The following is a 20,539-nucleotide window of genomic DNA, read 5'->3' on the forward strand; positions in this document are numbered from 1 at the left end:
GTCCTACTCCCTCTTCCTGGGCGTCATTCTCCGACCCCCCGCCGGGTCGGAGAATGGCCGTTGGCCGCCGTGAATCCCGCCCCCGCCCCCGCCGAAGTCTCCGAAGGGAGAAAAGTCGGCGGGACGTTAATGGCGCCGCTGCCGCGGAGAATGTCACGGGTCTGCGCAAGGCAGCCGATTTTCGGCCTGACGATATTCTCCCTTCCGGATGGGCCGAAGTCCCATCGACGTGATGACCGTTCACGTCGACGTGAATCAAACCTCCTTTTCATCGGCGTGACCCGGTGCTCCAGGCTCACGCCGACCAGCGAGGAGGTGAGTGACGGCCTGGGGGGTTGGCTCTGGGCAGGAAATGGCGTGGCCGCAGACTGATTGCGTGAGGAGAGGTGTGTCTCGGCTTGTGTGTGTGTGCGGCGGGGGTGGGGGGGGGGGGTTAGAGTAGGCTGGGCTCCGGGGGAGTGCCGGGAGGGGGTCCGTGCCGGGGTGGAGGTTGGGGGTTGGGGGGGGTCCGTGCCGGGGTGGAGGTTGGGGGGGTCCGTGCTGGGGTGGAGGTTGGGGAGGGGGTCCGTGCCGGGGTGGAGGTTGGGGAGGGGGTCCGTGCCGGGGTGGAGGTTGGGGGGGGGGTCCGTGCTGGGGTGGAGGTTGGGGGGGGGTCCGTGCTGGGGTGGAGGTTGGGGGGGGGGGTCCGTGCCGGGGTGGAGGTTGGGGGGGGGGTCCGTGCCGGGGTGGAGGTTGGGGAGGGGGTCCGTGCCGGGGTGGAGGTTGGGGGGGGGGGTCCGTGCTGGGGTGGAGGTTGGGGGGGGTCCGTGCTGGGGTGGAGGTTGGGGGGGGTCCGTGCTGGGGTGGAGGTTGGGGAGGGGGTCCGTGCCGGGGTGGAGGTTGGGGGGGGGTCCGTGCCGGGGTGGAGGTTGGGGAGGGGGTCCGTGCCGGGGTGGAGGTTGGGGGGGGGGGGGTCCGTGCTGGGGTGGAGGTTGGGGGGGGGTCCGTGCTGGGGTGGAGGTTGGGGGTTGGGGGGGGTCCGTGCTGGGGTGGAGGTTGGGGAGGGGGACCGTGCCGGGGTGGAGGTTGGGGTGGGGGTCCGTGCCGGGGTGGAGGTTGGGGAGAGGGTCCGTGCCGGGGTGGAGGTTGGGGGGGGGGGGTCCGTGCTTGGGTGGAGGTTGGGGGGGGGGGTCCGTGCTGGGGTGGAGGTTGGGGGTTGGGGAGGGGGTCCGTGCCGGGGTGGGTGATGGGAGGGCAAATGAGTTGGTCCACCTGGCCAGGTGCCAGCCTCCAACAGTTGGACCCATGCGGTCCATGCCACCTGGCTGGGGGGAGGAGGGGATATGGGCAATGATGACATGTCGTCGTTCCCCTCCCCCCCACCAGGCCGTCATGTTTTCAGACCATCCAGCGATGTTGGCCGCCGTGGTGGCAGCCGCTCATGTCTATGTTGCCCTGGATGAGGAGGAGGAGGAGGAGGAGGAGGAGGAGCGTGCCAGAGAGGCGGCGTAGGCTGCCGCAGAGGGGCAGGCGGCAGCCGCCCAGGCTGGAGGGACACCTGACCGACAGGACGAGGAGGGGGAGGAGGACGTCGCGGCCCCACGGCAACGGAGGCACCCGAGGGCGCCCCGTGTGTACCGGCCCCGGCAGTCATACCAGGACCTCACGGACCGGGAATGCAGGAGGAGACTCCGGATGAGCCGGGAAACCGTGGCACACATCTGCCACCTGCTGGCACACCTGTCACCGCGTGGCACTGGCGGGGGACACCCTCTCCCCGTGTCCGTCAAGGTTACGGTGGCCCTGAACTTTTATGCAACGGGGTCATTCCAGGCACCGAGTGGGGACCTGTCCGGCATATCGCAGACATCGGTGCATCGGTGCATCCGGGCAGTGACAGATGCCCTTTATGCCATGGCGCACCGCTACATCCGCTTCCCCGTGGACCGGGCCAGCCAAGATGCCCGGGCCGTGGGCTTCTCTGCCGTTGCCGGGTTCCCCATGGTCCAGGGCGCGATCGATGGGATGCACGTCGCCGTGCGGCCACCTGCAGAGAACAGGGCCGTGTTCACTAATAGGAAGGGGACATATTCAATGCACGTACAGGTGGTCTGCGACCACCGCATGATGATCCTGCACGTCTGCGCCCGTCACCCAGGCAGTGTACACGACTCATTCGTGTTGTCGCGGTCATCCATCCCCGGCATGTACGAGGGACGCCATCCCCGGCTGAGGGGCTGGTTGCTGGGCGACAGGGGCTACCCATTGCGATCGTGGCAGATGACGCCTATACGGAGGCCACGCAATGAGGCGGAGAACCGCTACAATGATGCCCATGTAGCGACAAGGGGAGTGATCGAGAGGTGCTTTGGCGTGCTGAAGATGCGTTTCAGGTGCCTGGACCTCTCTGGGGGCGCCCTCCAGTATCGGTCAGATAGGGTCGGCCGCATCATTGTGGTGTGCTGCGTCCTGCACAACATAGCCCAGCAGAGGGGCGATGTGCCGCAGGCAGAGGAGGGCGGAGTGGAGGAGCAGCATGAAGAGGCCCAGTCCTCCCCAGATGAGGGGGATGGGGGCAATGGTCAGGGCAGACGGGGTAGACACAGGCGGGTGGCTGTCCACCGTTACCGGCTGGCCCAGCGGGCACGGGACAGACTGATAGACGCCCGCTTCACTGACTAGATGGGCGTGGGAATCGGGTAGTATGGCCACAGACCACACACCATGACAACAGCCGACCACCCACACCCCCCACCCATCCACCCACCCAGCACCCTCACCCCCCTCCCCAACCCCACACACCCCACCCGCATGCACACCACCCCCCCCCCCCAATTGCCGATCCACCGGCGGCACAACAGGCCGGGCTCACCCAGTTGCGGGTGGACGCGTGTCTATCGCAGGCCATGGAGGATGATGACAACCCGCCTCCGATGAGCTCCTGGCTCTACATCGTTGGACTATGTCTGACCCATGGCCACAGTACCACCATCCACCCGGACCATCCCTGCATGCGGCTGTGACACTGCAGCGCACGGTCCCGTCCTCTGCCCGGGGGATGTTGATGGCGGCCCAGGGGGAAGGGGGCAGACTCACCTGGGGCTGAGGTAAGACCACCCGTCAAACACACACTTGCGCTCAACGTACATGACACGCCCGCACACTTTGGACAGAGCACAAAGGCAGCTTTGGTAGGTGTAACATTGACTTTAATAACCAAAGGAGTTCATGCACGTGCCCTAGCCCCTAAAACTCATCTGTGCCCTGCACCCGTGCCAACTTACTCAGTGTCTAATTGTTTGGCCTTACGGGCCCTTTGACTACGTCTACGTGGTTCCCCAGACGGTACAGCAGAACTGGAGGTGGACTCCTGTGATTCCTGCCCTCTGACACTGGATCCCTTTGGCGGCCGTTTCCTGGGGCGTCCTGGCCTAGATGGGCCAGGCTGCGGCCCGGGCGACTGGGATGGCGAGCTGCCAGCCTGTCCTGCCCGTTGCCCACCCGATGCACCTGGGACGGAAGGGGGGGGAGTCCGAGGTGTCGCGGTGTACCGGGACCTCCCCTACAGAGGGAGCCGGGACGGACCACACCACCTCCTCCTCCCTCGGGGTGCCCGATGGCCCCCAGGCCTCTACATGGGTGGGGGATGCGAACGGACTGGCCATCCGACGCGCTCCCGACATCTGGCGCTGCCAGTCCTGGAGGCCCGTGCTGGTATCGACAGGGGTCTGCAGGTTTGCAGCCATGGAGCCCAGGGGGTTGTCGAACCCTGTCTGTGACAGTGCGACGCCGGCTCGCACATGGCCACTGGCGCCGATGCCCTCAGCGATGGCCTGCTGAGACTGGGCCATGGCCTGCAGAGACTGAGCCATGGCCTGCAGAGACTGGGCTATGGCCTGCTGAGACTGGGCCATGGCCTGCTGAGACTGGGCTATGGCGTTGAGCGCCTCTGCCATCTGGCGCTGGCACTGGCTCATGGCCTCCTGTGAGAGGGCAGCCATTTCCTGGGCCACAGACGCCGCCTGCACGGAAGGCCCCAGGCCTCGCAAACCGTTCCCCATGTCTGACACCGTCGCACCCATTGCCTCCACCGCGGACGCCACCCGTGCGGTGTCAGCCTGGGTGGCACGCATGACCGGGACCACTCCCAGCTCCTGGACGCGGGTGGACTCCTCCACCTGCGACCGCAGCCGCCGCAAGCCACCCGTCACCCTATTCGCTCGTCTCCGTGTCGGTGGTTGCATCGGATCTATGTGTGGGTGTGGTAACTGCAGGAACCCGGGATCCATCTGGGCGGCAGATGTTCGCTTGGCCTGGGCTGCCCTCCGACCGCCCGGTCCCTCTGCTGCTCCTACCTCCACCTGCTGTACCGGGATGGCTGTGTTGTGCGCACCAGTGAGTGTACCAGACGCCTCATCACTAAAGTGCCCAACCGTGGTGAGTGTTTCTGCGATGGTGGAGGGTGTTGGTGACAGCAGTGGCGTTGTGTCGTGCTCTTCGTCCCACTCTGAGTCCATGGCACTTTGGGGTGGGGGTTCGTCTCCACCCATCCACTCTGAGTCACTGTCCGGTATTTCGTCTTCCCGGGTAGGGGTGTCCTGGGTAGTGCTGTCCCGGGTAGTGCTGTCCCGGCTAGTGCTGTCCCGGCTAGTGCTGTCCCGGGTAGTGCTGTCCCGGGTAGGGGTGTCCTGGGTAGTGGTGTCCCGGGTAGGGGTGTCCTGGGTAGTGGTGTCCCGGGTAGGGGTGTCCTGGATAGTGGTGTCCTGGGTAGTGGTGTCCTGGCTCGGATTTGACGGGGCCTGTGGCTGCCCCCCTCATCGCTGGGTGGTCGCTCCCGCACGTGACGGGGGTGTCGTCTCCCTGTTGCTCCAGGTCTCTCCGTCTCCCGTGGTGTGCGAGGGGCATCCTGCGGGCGTCGCATGCTGGAGGGTCCGGGTCTCTCCGTCTCCCGTGGTCTCCGAGGGGCATCCTGCGGGCGGTGTGCATCTGCGGGGATGGGTGCCTGGACGTTTGGTCCTGCGATACACAATGAAGCATGCATGGTTAGACATCAGGCAGTGATTAGGTGATACGGGGGAGGGGGATATAGGGGAGGGGGGATATGGGGACGGGCTGTTGGTGGCTCACTTGCTCGTGGGGCCCCGACCTCTGCATCAGCAACCTCCCGGTCCTCAGGTCCGCCAGCCAGTTCCAGGGCCCTTTCCTCATGTACGGTCAGTGGCCTCTCATCAGTGGGCCCTCCTCCAGTCCTCACATGCTCCCGATTGTTGTGTGCGCGCTTCTCCTGTGGGGAGGGGGGGGGGGGTGGTGGCAGGGGTAAAAGGCAACACTGTTAGGCAGGTATATGAATGCACGCCATCGGTTGCGCGTGCATTGCAGAGGTTAAGGTTAGGGCTGGATTCACTTGGGGATATGGGGGAGGGGGGATATGGAAGAGGGGGGATATGGGGGAGGGGGGATATGGGGGAGGGGGATATGGGGTTATGGGGGAGGGGGGATATGGGGGTGGGGGGATATGGGGGAGGGGGGATATGGGGGAGGGGGGATATGGGGGAGGGGGGATATGGGGGATATGGGGGAGGGGGGATATGGGGGAGGGGGGATATGGGGGAGGGGGAGATATGGGGATATGGGGGAGGGGGGATATGGGGGAGGGGGGATATGGGGAGGGGGGGATATGGGGGAGGCTCACCCTGCCTGCTCTGACGAGGTTGTTCACCTTCTTGTGGCACTGGGTGCCTGTCCGTGGTGTCAGGGCCACAGCGGTGACGGCCTCTGCCACTTCCCTCCACAGACGCCGGCTGTGGCGTGGGGCAACACTGCGGCCGTGCCCGGGATACAGGGCGTCCCTCCTCTGCTCCACCGCGTCCAGGAGCGCCTCCACATCGCGTGACTCGAACCTCGGGGCTGAGCGACGGCTAGCCATCCAGTCGGGTGTTGCGGTCGGGTGTTCCGGGCGGGTGGGGGGGAGCTGCGCGGCCTTATGAGCCGTCACGCCGTGCAGCGCGTATGACGCTGCACGGCGTGAACCATTGCGCAAGCGCGGATCCCGTCACGTCGCTGCTAGCCCATTTCGGGCCGGAGGCTATCAGCCCATTTTTATGACGTGACGCAAGTGGGATCTGCATCAGCAACCTCCCGGTCCTCAGGTCCGCCAGCCAGTTCCAGGGCCCTTTCCTCGTGTACGGTCAGTGGCCTCTCATCAGTGGGCCCTCCTCCAGTCCTCACATGCTCCCTATTGTTGTGTGCGCGCTTCTCCTGTGGGCGGGGGGGGGTGGTGGCAGGGGTAAAAGGCAACACTGTTAGGCAGGTATATGAATGCACGCCATCGGTTGCGCGTGCATTGCAGAGGTTAAGGTTAGGGCTGGATTCACTTGGGGATATGGGGGAGGGGGGATATGGAAGAGGGGGGGATATGGGGGAGGGGGGATATGGGGGAGGGGGGATATGGGGTTATGGGGAGGGGGGATATGGGGGAGGGGGGATGGGGCATATGGGGGAGGGGGGATATGGGGAATATGGGGGAGGGGGGGATATGGGGGAGGGGGGATATGGGGGAGGGGGGGATATGGGGGAGGGGGGATATGGGGAGGGGGGGATATGGGGGAGGGGGGATATGGGGGAGGGGGGATATGGGGGATATGGGGGAGGGGGGATATGGGGGAGGGGGGATATGGGGGAGGGGGATATGGGGGAGGGGGGATATGGGGGAGAGGGAGATATGGGGATATGGGGGAGGGGGATTTGGGGGAGGCTCACCCTGCCTGCTCTGACGAGGTTGTTCACCTTCTTGTGGCACTGGGTGCCTGTCCGTGGTGTCAGGGCCACAGCGGTGACGGCCTCTGCCACTTCCCTCCACAGACGCCGGCTGTGGCGTGGGGCAACTCTGCGGCCGTGCCCGGGATACAGGGCGTCCCTCCTCTGCTCCACCGCGTCCAGGAGCGCCTCCACATCGCGTGACTCGAACCTCGGGGCTGAGCGACGGCTAGCCATCCAGTCGGGTGTTGCGGTCGGGTGTTCCGGGCGGGTGGGGGGGAGCTGCGCGGCCATATGAGCCGTCACGCCGTGCAGCGCGTATGACGCTGCACGGCGTGAACCATTGCGCAAGCGCGGATCCCGTCACGTCGCTGCTAGCCCATTTCGGGCCGGAGACTATCAGCCCATTTTTATGACGTGACGCAAGTGGGATTTGCGCCGTTTTTTGCGCCGATCGGCGGACTTTCCGCCGATAACGGAGAATTTCGCCCCCTATCTCCCACTCCCCATCTCCCACTCCAGTGTGCTCTGTCCTACTCCCTCTCTCCATCTCACTCTCCAATCTGCTTTGCTTCCTCTTTCTAAGCATAGAAAATAGAAGCAGGAGGAGGCCATTTCACTCTTCGAGCCTGCTTCGCTATTCATTCTGATCATGGATGATCATCAAATTCAACCCTGATCCCGTCTTCCCCCCTATATCCCTTTATCCTTTTATCCCCGAGAGCTATATCTAATTCCTTCTTGAAATTATGTTTGGCCTCAACTACTTTCATGGTTGTAAATTCCACAGATTCACCACTCTCTGCATGAAGAAATTTCTCCTCACCTCTGCCCTTTAACTTAACTGCTGTGTGAGACCTGTCAAATGCCTCCTGAAACTCTAAATACACCTCATCCACCGGTTCTCCCTGGTCAACTCTACTAGTTACATCTTCAAAGGATTCTAGTAGATTTGTCAAGCATGATTTTCCTTTCGTAAATCCATGCTGACTTTGTCAGATTACACCATTGCTTTCCAAATGTTGTGCAATGCAATCCTTGATAATTGACTCTAGCAATTTCCCTGCTACCAGTGTTAGGCTCACTTGTCTATACTTTCCTGTTTTCTCTCTACCTCCCTTTTTGCATAGCTCTCCATTTACCCTCTAATCTGCTCTGTCACACTCCCTCTCTCCACCTCCCCCGCCAATCAGCTCTGTCACACTCTCTCTTTCAATCTCCACCTCCAATCTGCTCAGTTTCAGTCCCTCTCTCTACAATCTACAATCTGCTTTGTCACACTCCTTCTCTCCTCTCCCCCTCCAATCTGCTGTCACACTTTCCATCCTGCTCCGGCCCCATCCCTCAACTCTTTTATCAATACATCAATGACTGTTTTGGTGGACTTCCGGTGGCGGCCATGGTGTAAGTGGCTCCCACTCGTGGTGGACCTTTTGGACCTTTTCCCCGGCTAACGGTGGAGCTGAGTGATTGTAAAAGGTGCCGGAGGGGTGGAAGAAGAGATTATCCCACTGGTATATGGATTTGTGGACCAGAACTTGTTGAGAAAGGAGGGAACAATTGTTGAAAGCTGGTGTGGAGCCTGCGACACAGGGGAAGATGGCGGTGGGTCAGGTTCCGTGCCTGCCTGACCAGTGGTCGACGGATCAGCCAGTGAGCTTCCTCCATGAGAAATTTACCCAGCAGAGGAAGGAGAACTTAGAGGACCTGGCCATGGTGATGGATCCGCGAAAGGTGGAGATCGACCGCATGGAGATGACGTTAGAGACCCAGAGCCAGATGATCCAGAAGGTGGAGGAGGCGGTGGGGGAGCGCGAGGAGCAGCTTGCCTCGATGGCTGCAGAGATGGGGTAGATGCGAGATCAACAAAGGAGGCTACAGGCGAAGGTGGAGGACCTGAAGAATCGATTGTACAGGATTGTCGGCCTGCCGGAGGGCAGTGGGGAACTGACGCTGGCGCATATGTGGCGCGGATGTTCGAGAAGCTACTGGGCGAAGGGGCATTTGCTCGTCCCCTGGAGGTGGACCTGGAGCACAAGGCGCTGATGAGGAAGCTGGAAGGGATCGAGCCGCCAAGGGCGATGGTGATGTGACTGCACCAGTTCCTGGATAAGGAACAGATTTTGAGGTGGGCCAGGCAGATGAGATGCTGCACATGGGAAGGCAGCGTGCTGTGCGTCTATCAGGACCTGGGTGCAGAGCTGGCCAAAAGGAGGGCGAGCTTCAATAAGGTGAAGACGGCCCTCTTTAAGAAGGGGGTGAAGTTCGGCATGTTGCACCCAGCACGTCTGTGGGTAACATATGAAGGCTGGGAACTCTATTTTGGGTCGCCAGAGGAGGAGATGGAATTTGTTAGAGATAATGGACTGGCAGGAGAAGGAGGACATTAAACTCTGGCGGGGATGTTCATATTTTGTATTTTGGATTTCTTCTGGTTTGTATGAACTACTATGGACTCTATTTGGGGCCGTTGCTCTGTTTTGGGCTTGTTTCGTTCTTGTTGGGGGATGGTGGGTTTCTCTTTTCTTTGTGTTTGGTTGTAAAGTTTGCACTGGGAGAATGATTGAGCTGGGGGAGGGGAATCAGTGGGGGGTAGGATGCTAGGCGCCATAGGCGGGGGCTACCAGGCGAGCTGGGCCTGAGGAGGTGCAGGACACGGGCTGGAGGCTGGCCCAGGAAGGGTTATGGTTGATTGGCAAGAGGGTGGGGGAGGGGTGCCCTCTGACCAGGCTGATCACATGGAATGTGAGAGGGTTGAATGAGCCAGTCAAGAGGGCCCGTGTGTTCGCACATATGAAAAGCTAAAAGGCGGACGTGGCAATGATACAGGAGACACACCTGAGGGTGGTGGATCCGACTAGGCTGAGGAAGGGGTGTATAGGGCAGGTATCCATTCAGGACTAGACTCTAAAACAAGGGGGCTGGCAATTCTGATTAATAAGCGGATGGCGTGTACAGTGGCGGACTCGGGGGGTGGGGGGGGGGGCAGGTGAGCGGGAGGTTGGAGGGGATGCCGGTGGTGATGGTAAACATTTATCCACCGAACTGGGACGACATGGAATTCATGAGGCGGGTGTTGGGGAAGATACCTGATCTGGATTCGAATCGACTGATTATGGGGGGGACTTTAATACAGTTATAGATCCAAGGCTGGATCGGTCGAGCTCAAGGTCAGGCAGGGTGTCGGCGGCAGCGAAGGAGCTAAAGGGGTTTAATGGAACACATGGCGGGGGGGGGTTAAATCTATGGAGGGTTGTGGAGGGTTGGGTGGCCAAGAGCGAAAGAGTACTAATTTTTTTCCCTTGTGCACAAAGTGTACGCCCAAATTGACTTTTACGTTATGGATAGGACGTTGCTGGCGGGGGTGGTAGACGTCGAGTACTCGCCAATTGTGGTATTGGAACATGGCCCGCTTTGGGTGGACTTGCGGGTGAGTAAGGGTGGGGGTCAACGCCTGCACTGGAGGTTAGATGTAGGGCTATTGGCGGAGGAGGAGGACGTGTGTGTGCGGGTGAGGGAGGCCATTTGGAGGTATGTGGAGATAAATGATACGGGGGAGGTTTTGGCAGATACGGTATGGGAGGTGTTGAAGGTAGCGGTGAGAGGGGAGTTTATTTTGATACGGGGATTCAGGGAGAAGGCAGAGTGGGTGGAGATGGATAGGTTGGTGAAGGAGATTCTTCAGGTAGACAGGTGGTGCTCGGAGGCACTGGAGGCGGGGTTGTTGAAGGAGCGGCAGAAGCTGCAGATGGAGTTTGGGTTGCTATCTGCAGGGAAGGCGGTGGGGCAGTTGAGAAAGGCAAGAGGACAGTGTACAAATATGGGGAGAAGGCTAGTAGGATGTTAGCACACCAGCTAAAGAAGTGGGTGGCGGCGAGGGAGATTGGGAAAGTGAAACATTTTTTGGACACTAAGGGCAATTTATCATGGCCAATCCACCTAACCTGCACATCTTTGGACTGTGGGAGGAAACCGGAGCACCCGGAGGAAACCCACGCAGACACGGGGAGAATGTGCAGACTCCGCACAGACAATGACCCAGCCGAGAATTGAACCTGGGACCCTGGAACTGTGAAGCAACTGTGCTAACCACTATGCTACCGTGCTGCCCACCCGTATGAGCAGATTTTTTGAAGGGGTGGAGGATAGGTGTGGGCGCTGTGCGAGTGAGCCCGCAAATCATGTCCGCATCTTTTGGGCATTGCCGTAGCTTAGGGGATTTTGGCGAGGATTTGCTGATGTCATGTCAACGGTATTGAAAGCACGGGTGGGCCGAGTCCAGAGGTGGCACTTTTTGGTGTGTTGGAAGACCCGGGAGTCCAGGAGTAAGAGAGGACGATGTGTTGGCCTTTGCCTCTCTTGTAGCCCGGAGGCGGATCTTATTGGCGTGGAGGTACTCGGAACCCCCGAAATCGGGGGTCTGGGTTAGTGACATGGCCTGGTTTCTCTGGCTTGAGAAGATCAAGTTTGCCCTGATCGATGTTGGGGTTCACCCAGAGGTGGCAGCCGTTTATCGACTTCTTTGGGGAAAATTATGCTGTCAGCAGATAGAAGGGAGGGGGGGGGGGAAGGGAAAGAGGGAAGCATGGGGGTGCTGGTCGAGGTGGGAAATAGTTAATCGGAAAGGGGGATTGGTGAACTGTGTATGTAAGCCACGTTGGCTGGGTTTGGTTGTTGGTTGTGTGGGTGTTATTTGTTTTGTTGTTTTTTCATCTTGAAAACTGTTAAAATTATTATATATGCCTTAATAAAAATATATCTTTTTAAATGACTGTTTTGGTGTTACTTCATGGTCCCATCTGGACCTGGTCATTTCCTCCAAACCAAAGGTGCGGCTCTGGGAACCCGCATGGGTCCCAGTTTTGTCTGTCTCTTTATGTGGTATGTGGAATATTCCTTCGTCCAGTCCTACTCCACCCCCATTACCACAACTCCTTTATCAGTCCCTCAACAACTGTTTCGGTGCCGCTTCATGTTCCCGCCTGGACCTGGAAAAATGTATTAATTTTGCTTCCAATTTCCACCTTCACATGGTCCATCTCCGACATTTCCCTTCCCTTCCTTGACCATTCAATTTCAATTTCTGGGGATAGACTGTCCACTAATGTCCATTAAAACCCACCGACTCCCGCAGCTATCTCGACTACAGCTCATCACACCCCACATCCTGTAAGGACTCCATCCCATTCTCCCAGTTCCTCCACCTCCGTCGTATCTGTGCCGATGAGGTCACTTTCCAAAATGGTGCTGCTGACATGCCTTCATTCTTCCTTAAACCCAATTTCCCACCCACTATTGTCGACAGGGCTCTCAACCATGTCTGACCCATCTCCTGCACCGCTGCCCTCACACCCTCTCCTCCCTCCCAGAACCAAGGTAGGGTCCCCCTTGTCTTCACCTTTCACCCCACCAACCTCCGCATACAAAGAATCATCTTCCGCCAGTTCTGCCAACTCCAGCTTGGCTCCACCACCAAATATATCTTCCCCTCACTCCCTCTGTCAGCATTTTGCAGGGAGCGTTCCCTGGTCCACTCCTTCATCATCCCCAACACCTCACCCTCTTCCCACGGCACCTTCCCATGCAATCGCAGAAGGTGTAACACCTGCCCCTTTACCTCCTCTCTGCTTACCATCCCAGGACCGAAACACTCTTTTCAAGTCAGGCAGTGCTTCACGTGCACCTCCCTCAATCTGGTCTATTGCAGTCGCTGCTCCCAATGCGGTGTACTCTACATCGGAGAGACTAAACGCAGACTGGATGACCACTTTGCAGAACACCTTCGGTCCGTCTGCAAACAGGGCCCAGACCTTCCTGTCGCTTACTATTTCAACTCACCGTCCTGCTCTCATGTCCACATGTCCGTCCTTGGCCTGCTGCAATGTTCCAGTAAAGCCCAGCGCAAACTGGAGGAACAGCGCCTCATCTTCTGATTGGGCACGTTGCAGCCTTCCGGACTTAACATTGAGTTCAACAACTTCCGTCTGCGAACTCTCTCCTCCACCTTCATCCTATTTTTATTTATGTCAATTTATTTTCATTTCTTCCATTGATCTGTTTTTCCCTCACCATTGTCCCCCCCTCCCCGACCCTACTTGTTCCCTGTTGCCCTTTTACACACTGCTTACCTTTGTTCTGCCATTCACACGTTCTAATCCCTTTATGTGCCACTGTCACCAACCTGCTTAGCCTTGATCACCCCCATTTACATTCCCTTTACCTTTCTGTCCACGACATCTTTGTCAATCTCCATCTATCGCTGGCCCCCTATCCAGGTCCACCCCTCGATGCCCCCATCCCCTCCCCTCACAAAAGAATCAATCTGACCCTATTTTCAGTTCCCTCGAGCTTTGACAAAGAGTCATCCAGACTCGAAATGTCAGCTCCCTTCTCTCCACAGATGCTGTCAGACCTGCTGAATTTGTGCAGTGGTTTCAGTTTTTGCTCCCTCCATCTCCCCCTCCAAACTGCTGTATGACACTCTCTCCACCTCTCCCTCCAATCTGCTCTGTCACACTTCCTCTTTAAATCTGCCCCTCCAATCTGCTCAATCACACTCTCTCCATACAGCCCTCTGTTTCTGCTCTGTCACACTCTCTCTCTCCATTCCCCCCTCTAATCTGCTCTGTTCCACTCCATCTCTCAATTTCCCCCTCTCTGTCCCACTTCCTCTCTCCATTTCTCCCTCCAATCTGCTCGGTCATACTCCCTCTCTTCATTTCTCCCTCCAATCTGCTCTGTCCTACTCCCTCTCTCCATCTTCCCCTCCAATCTGCTCTGTCATACTCCCTCTCTCATCTCCCCTCCAACCTGCTCTGTCACACTCCCTCTCTCCATCTCATCAACCTGCTCTGTCACACTCCATCTCTCTATTTCTACATTGTCCCACTCCCTCTCTCTATTTATCCCCCTATTTCTGCTCTCTTACACTGTATCTCTCCATCTACCCCTCTACTTTAGCACTGTCACATTCCCTCTATCTATTTCTGTTTCTACTGTCAAACTCACTCTCTCCATCTCTGCCTTTAATTCATCTCTGTCACTGTCGCTTATTCCCAATTCTCTCTCGTTGCCCATTTATATGTCTCTCTCTCTGTCTCTCTTTGTCTTTCTCTCTGTCTCTCTCTCTCTGTCTGTCTCTCTCTCTGTCTCTCTACCTCTGTCTATCTCACTTTCTCTTTAACTATTTCTCACTCTGTTTGTCGCTGTCTCTCCCTCTTTCTCAAGTCTCTCACTCTTTCTCTCTATCCCTGTCTCGCTCTCTGGCTCTCTCTGGCTCTCTCTCTGTCTCTCTTTTTCTGTCGCTGTCTCTCTGTCACTGTCTTGCTCTGCTGCTCTCTCTCGCTCTCTCTTTCGCTCACACTCTGTCGCTCTCTGTGTGTCTCTCGCTCATAAGTTCATAAGATATAGGTGCAGAATTAGGCAGTTGGTCCATCGAGCCTGCTCCGTCATTCAATCATGGCAGGGCGCATCCTGGCCTTAACTGCCCGTTCTCCGTAACCTGTCAACCCATTACTAATTTTAAATCTATCTAACTCCTCCTTAAATTTACTCACTGTCCCAGCATCCACCGCACTCTGGGATAGCGAATTCCACAGATTCACAACCCTTTGGGAGAAGTAGTTTCTCCTCAACTCAATTTTAAAATTTCTACCTCTTATCCGAAGACGATGACCCTCGTTCTAGAATACCCCACAAAAGGAAGCATCCGCTCCACGTCTACTTTATCCGCACCTTTCATCATCTTGTATACCTCAATTTGATCTCCCCCATTCTTCTAAACTCTGGAGAATACAGGCCTAAACTGCTCAATCTCTCTTCATACATCAAACCTCTCACCTCTGGAATCAACTTAGTCAACCTCATCTCTCTGTGTCTCCCTCTGTTGCTGTCTCTCTCTTTCTGTCTCTCTCTGTTGTCTCTCAGTCACTCTCTCCCTCTCGCTGTTGCTCTCTCTCTCTATCTCCTGTACTCATCTCCATTCTCTCCTTTCTCCCTCTAGGTGTCTCTCCATTTCTCAGTGGCTGAAGACCTGCTGAAAAGTCACGTCAGTCTTGATGTTCATGCTGCCCCGGGCTCTCTGTGTGGACTACGAGTTGTCGATCGCAGTGTCCTACTCCTCAAACCTGAGAAGGAGCTTTCTCGAGACAGTGTAAGATACAGAGGCTACTCTCACCAGGAGCGAGATATACCCAAGACCAAACCCAACTAGTACTGAGGGAGCTACTCACACCCAGAGAGGAGTGACCCAGAGGGGGTGAATCAGCCCGGGTTCCTGCTCCTGATCCCTGTCCAATGGCCCCTGGGTTAGGGAGGGGGTGAATCAGCCTGGGTTCCTGCTCCTGATCCCTGTCCCGTGACCCCTGGGATAGTGAGGAGGGTCAGTCAGCCTGGGTTCCTGCTCCTGATCTCTGTCCAGTGACCCCTGGGTTAGGGAGGGGGTGAATCAGCCCAGGTTCCTTCTCCCTGCCAGTGACCCCTGGATTAGGGAAAGGGTGGATCATCCCGGGTTCCTGCTCCTGATCCCCGTCCAGTGACCCCTGGATTAGAAAGGGGGTGAATCAGCCCAAGTTCCTGCTCCTGATTCTTTTGGGGATTCTGTTTAGTGAGGACTGCCTTGGGTGTGGGTTGCTGTGTGAATCCTTTCCTGGTTGAATATGCTGTCCAATCGCTGTCAGTTTGGGCTCACTGTGGGGTGTGCTCCTCAGGCGAGTGAGGAATTAATCTTCAGATCTTCACCCTGTTGATGATTTCCTGTCTCCGTTATCTCCAGGTCTATTCACTGCTGCCAGGCATCGACCTCTCTGGAAACAAGGACAGAGATTGGGAAGATCTGGAATTCTGCAGACTTCAGAACCCCTGGTCAGAGCCCGTCTCCATGGACGATGCTGTTGGAGACTTCGCCCTCCTTCTCCAGGTTCCTGTTACTGCGACAAATAAAGAGACAAAATGTGACATAGATTGTGGATCGTAATGTGTGAAAGAGAGAGAGAAGAGATAAAGGACAGAAAGAGAGGGAGTGTGTGACAGAGGCAGGGAGAGAGGGAGTGATTCACAGAGAGAGAGAGATACAGAGAGAGGACAGAGAGAGAGAGCAATGGATGGATAGAGAGAGGGAGTGACTCACGGAGAGAGAGTGTAACCAAGGGAGGGTGCATGAGAGAGAGAGGGATAGATAGTGATTCACAGAGAGAGATGTAGAGTGAGGATAGAGAGGGAATTTGTGACAGAAAGGGCAAGAGAGGGATGGATAGAGAAAGGGAATGACAGAGAGACAGGGAGAGGATTGAAAGACCGAGTGTGTAACAGAGAGAGGGTGTGTGAGAGAGAGAGGGAAAGATAGGGTAATTGATTGATGGAGAGTGAGGATAGAGAGAGAGGGAATGAGAACAGAAGAACTGGAAGCAGGATTGGCCATCTGGCCCCTCGAGCCTGCTCCACCATTCAATAAGATCATGGCTGATCTTTTTGTGAACTCAGCTCCACTTACTCGCCCACTCACCTTAACCCTTAATTCCTTCACTGTTCAAAATCTATCTGTCTTTGCCTTAAAAACATTCAGCGACGTAGCTTCAACTGCTTCACTGGGCAGGGAATTCCACAGATTCATGACCCTTTGGACAAAGAAGTTCCTTCTCAACTCCATCCAAATCTGATCCCCCTTATTTTGAGGCTATGCCCCGAATTCTAGCTTTACCCGCCAGTGGAAACAACCTCCCTGAATCTATCTTGCCTATTTCCTTCATAATTTTATGTTTCTATATGAATGTGTTACAGAGAGGGAGAGGGAGGAATGGATCGCGAGAGGGACTGATTCACAAAGAGAGCGAGAGCGGGAGGAAGAGGACAGAGAGAGAATGTGTGACAGAGAGAGAGAGAGAGAGGGATGGATAGAGAGAGAAAGATACAGGGAGAGGACTGAGAGACAGAGGGTGTGACCAAGAGATAGTGTATGACAGAGAGAGTCTGTGAGAGAGAGTGAAAGAGAGTGAGGGATGGATAGAGAGAGGGAGTGATTCACTGAGAGACAAAGATTCAGAGAGAGGACAGAGAGAGAGTGTGACAGAGAGAGGGAGCGAGGGTTAGATAGATAGAGAGTGATTTACACAGAGAGTGTGTGACCTAGAGAGAGTGTATGACAGTGAGATAGATAGAGAGAGAGAGTAATTCACAGATAGGGAGAGAAGGAATATGTTACAGAGAGTGAGAGAGAAAGAGGGATTGATAGAGAGAGGGAGTGATTCACAGAGAGGGAGAGAGAGAGAGAGACAGGGAGAGGACGGAGAGAGTGTGACAGAGACAGAGTGTGAGAGCTGAATAGAGCGCGGTAGTGATTCACAGAGAGAAACGAGAGAGAATGTGTGATCGAGAGAGAGTGTGTGACAAACAGTGTGTGACCGAGAGAGAATGTGTGTGAGAGAGAGAGGAGAATGGATAGAGAAGGGGAATGATTAACTGAGAGAGAGGGACATACACAGGGAGAGGACAGGGAGGGAGAGAGAGAGCAGGGATGGATAGAGAGAGGAAGGGATTCACAGAGAAAGGAGAGAGAGAGTGCATGACCGAGAGAGAGTGTGTGAGAGATAGGAATGGATAGAGGGAGAGGAGTCATTCACTGAGAGAGAGACAGTGAGAGGATGGAGCAAAAGTTTTTAACAGAGAGAGGGAGAATCATAGAATCTCCACAGTGCAGAATGAGGCCATGAGGCCCATCAAATCTGCACTGGCTCTTGGAAAGAGCACCCTACTTAAGCCTACGCCTCCACCCTATCCCCGTAACCCAGTAACCCTGCCTAACTTTTTGGACACTAAGAGGCAATTTAGATTGGCCAATCCACCTAACCTGCACATCTTTGGACTGAGAGAGGAAACCGGAGCACCCGGAGGAAACCCACGCAGACATGGGGAGAACATGCAAACTCCACACAGACAGTCACCCGAGGCTGGAATTGAACCTGGGTCCCTGGAGCTGTGAGACAGCAGTGCTAATACTGTGCCACTGTGAGAGGGGTAGATAGAGAGAGAGTAATTCACTGAGAGAGTTTTTTAAGGGGCAATGAAGAGTGCACGGCGAGTTGTTCGAGAAAGAAAATTTACTTTTATTTGAAATTACTGTTACATACAGCTCCAGCAGTTCCCTCCTGGGTTTTCTCTAGTCAGTGCCTTACTGACTCACTCTATACAAAGCAAACGCTGTTAAGGGCCCCCCACCCCCTTATCAGGGAAGCTCATATTCTGCAAGATTCATGGGGTAGTGAATCATCCCCATCCTGTAAGAACCGTGCAGGTTATAACATCGAGAGAGACAGAGTGAGGATAGAGAGGGAATGTGTGGCAAAGAGGGAGAGAGACAGGGAGAGGACAGAGAGAGTGTGGAACAGAGAGGGTGTGAGAGAGAGCGAGATAGATAGAGCATGATTCACGGAGAGAGAGAGAGAGACAGAGAGAAAATGTGACCTTAGTTAGGCCACATTTGGAATATTATGTAAATTCTGGTCACCATACGACCAGAAGGATGTGGAGGCTTTGGCGAGGGTACAGAAAACGTTTTCCACGGTGTTGCCTGGTCTGAAGGGTAGGTACCAGCTATGAGGACAGGTTGGATAAATTCAGATTATTTTCACTAGAACGAAAGCGGTTGCGAGGCGACCTGATAGATGTTTACAAAATTGTGAGTGGTATGGACACAGTGGATAATAAGACACTTTTTCCCAGGGTGGAAAAGTCAATTACTAGGGCACATAGTTTTAAGGTGCAAGGGGCAAGTTCAGAGGAGATGTGCAAGGGAAGTTTTTTACACAGAGGGTGGTGAGTGCCTGGAGCGTGGTGCCAGCAGATACAATAGTGATGTTTGAGAGGCATCTTGACGAATTAATGAATAGGATGGGAATAGAGGGATACGAACCCCAGAAGTGCAGAGGGTTTTAGTTTAGTCTAGGCATCATGATCGGTACAGGGTTGGAGGGCCGAAGGGCCTGCTCCTGTGCTGTACTCTTCTTTGTTCTTCTTTGTTTGTGTGACAAAGAATGAGACAGTGAGGATAGAAAGAGAAGGATTGTGTGACAGAGAGAGAGAGAGAGAGAGACTGATGGACAGAGAGGAAGTGATTCATATAGAACATAGAACATAGAAAATACAGCACAGAACAGGCCCTTCGGCCCACGATGTTGTGCCGAACCTTTGTCCTAGATTAATCATAGATTATCATTGAATTTACAGTGCAGAAGGAGGCCATTCGGCCCTTTGAGTCTGCACCGGCTCTTGGAAAGAGCACCCTACCCAAACTCAACACCTCCACCCAACACCAAGGGCAATTTGGACATTGAGGGCGATTTATCATTGGCCAATTCACCTAACCGGCACATCTTTGGACTGTGGGAGGAAACCGGAGCACCCGGAGGAAACCCACGCAGACACGGGGAGGACGTGCAGACTCTGCACAGACTGTGACCCAAGCCGGAATCAAACGTGGGACCCTGGAGCTGTGAAGCAATTGTGCTATCCACAATGCTACCATGCTGCCTTAAGAACAAATAAATCTACACTATATCATTTTACCGTAATCCATGTACCTATCCAATAGCTGCTTGAAGGTCCCTAATGTTTCCGACTCAACTACTTCCACAGGCAGTGCATTCCATGCCCCCACTACTCTCTGGGTAAAGAACCTACCTCTGATATCCCTCTTATATCTTCCACCTTTCACCTTAAATTTATGTCCCCTTGTAATGGTTTGTTCCACCCGGGGAAAAAGTCTCTGACTGTCTACTCTTTCTATTCCCCTGATCATCTTATAAACCTCTATCAAGTCGCCCCTCATCCTTCTCCGTTCTAATGAGAAAAGGCCTAGCACCCTCAACCTTTCCTCGTAAGACCTACTCTCCATCCCAGGCAACATCCTGGTAAGTCTTCTTTGCACCTTTTCCAAAGCTTCCACATCCTTCCTAAAATGAGGCGACCAGAACTGTACACAGTACTCCAAATGTGGCCTTATCAAAGTTTTGTACAGCTGCATCATCACCTCACGGCTCTTAAATTCAATCCCTCTGTTAATGAACGCGAGCACACCATAGGCCTTCTTCACAGCTCTATCCACTTGAGTGGCAACTTTCAAAGATGTATGAACATAGACCCCAAGGTCTCTCTGCTCCTCCACATTGCCAAGAACTCTACCGTTAACCCTGTATTCCGCATTCATATTTGTCCTTCCAAAATGGACAACCTCACACTTTTCAGGGTTAAACTCCATCTGCCACTTCTCAGCCCAGCTCTGCATCCTATCTATGTCTCTTTGCAGCCGACAACAGCCCTCCTTACTATCCACAACTCCACCAATCTTCGTATCGTCTGTAAATTTACTGACCCACCCTTCAACTCCCTCATCCAAGTCATTAATGAAAATCACAAACAGCAGAGGACCCAGAACTGATCCCTGCGGTATGCCACTGGTAACTGGGATCCAGGCTGAATATTTGCCATCCACCACCACTCTCTGACTTCTATCGGTTAGCCAATTCGTTATCCAACTGGCCAAATTTCCCACTATCCCATGCCTCCTTACTTTTTGCATAAGCCTACCATGGGGAACCTTATCAAATGCCTTACTAAAATCCATGTACACTACATCCACTGCTTTACCTTCGTCCATATGCTTGGTCACCTCCTCACAGAATTCAATAAGACTTGTAAGGCAAGACCTATCCCTCACAAATCCGTGCTGACTATCCCTAATCAAGCAGTGTCTTTCCAGATGCTCAGAAATCCTATCCTTCAGTACCCTTTCCATTACTTTGCCGACCACTGA

General features: G+C 55.2%; 1 protein-coding gene across 1 annotated transcript in view; it reads left to right on the top strand.

The window, feature by feature from the left end:
• Nucleotides 1-20,539, top strand: part of LOC140392867 (alpha-2-macroglobulin-like) — a 525,178-nt gene that overhangs the window by 319,188 nt on the left and 185,451 nt on the right. The window contains exons 15-16 of the mRNA XM_072478610.1: nt 14,738-14,887; nt 15,509-15,652. Of these exons, the coding sequence (XP_072334711.1) occupies nt 14,738-14,887; nt 15,509-15,652 (294 nt within the window). The remainder of the gene's footprint in view (nt 1-14,737; nt 14,888-15,508; nt 15,653-20,539) is intronic.

Source organism: Scyliorhinus torazame, chromosome 16, assembly GCF_047496885.1.
Source record: "Scyliorhinus torazame isolate Kashiwa2021f chromosome 16, sScyTor2.1, whole genome shotgun sequence".
NCBI classification, from domain to species: Eukaryota; Metazoa; Chordata; class Chondrichthyes; order Carcharhiniformes; family Scyliorhinidae; genus Scyliorhinus; species Scyliorhinus torazame.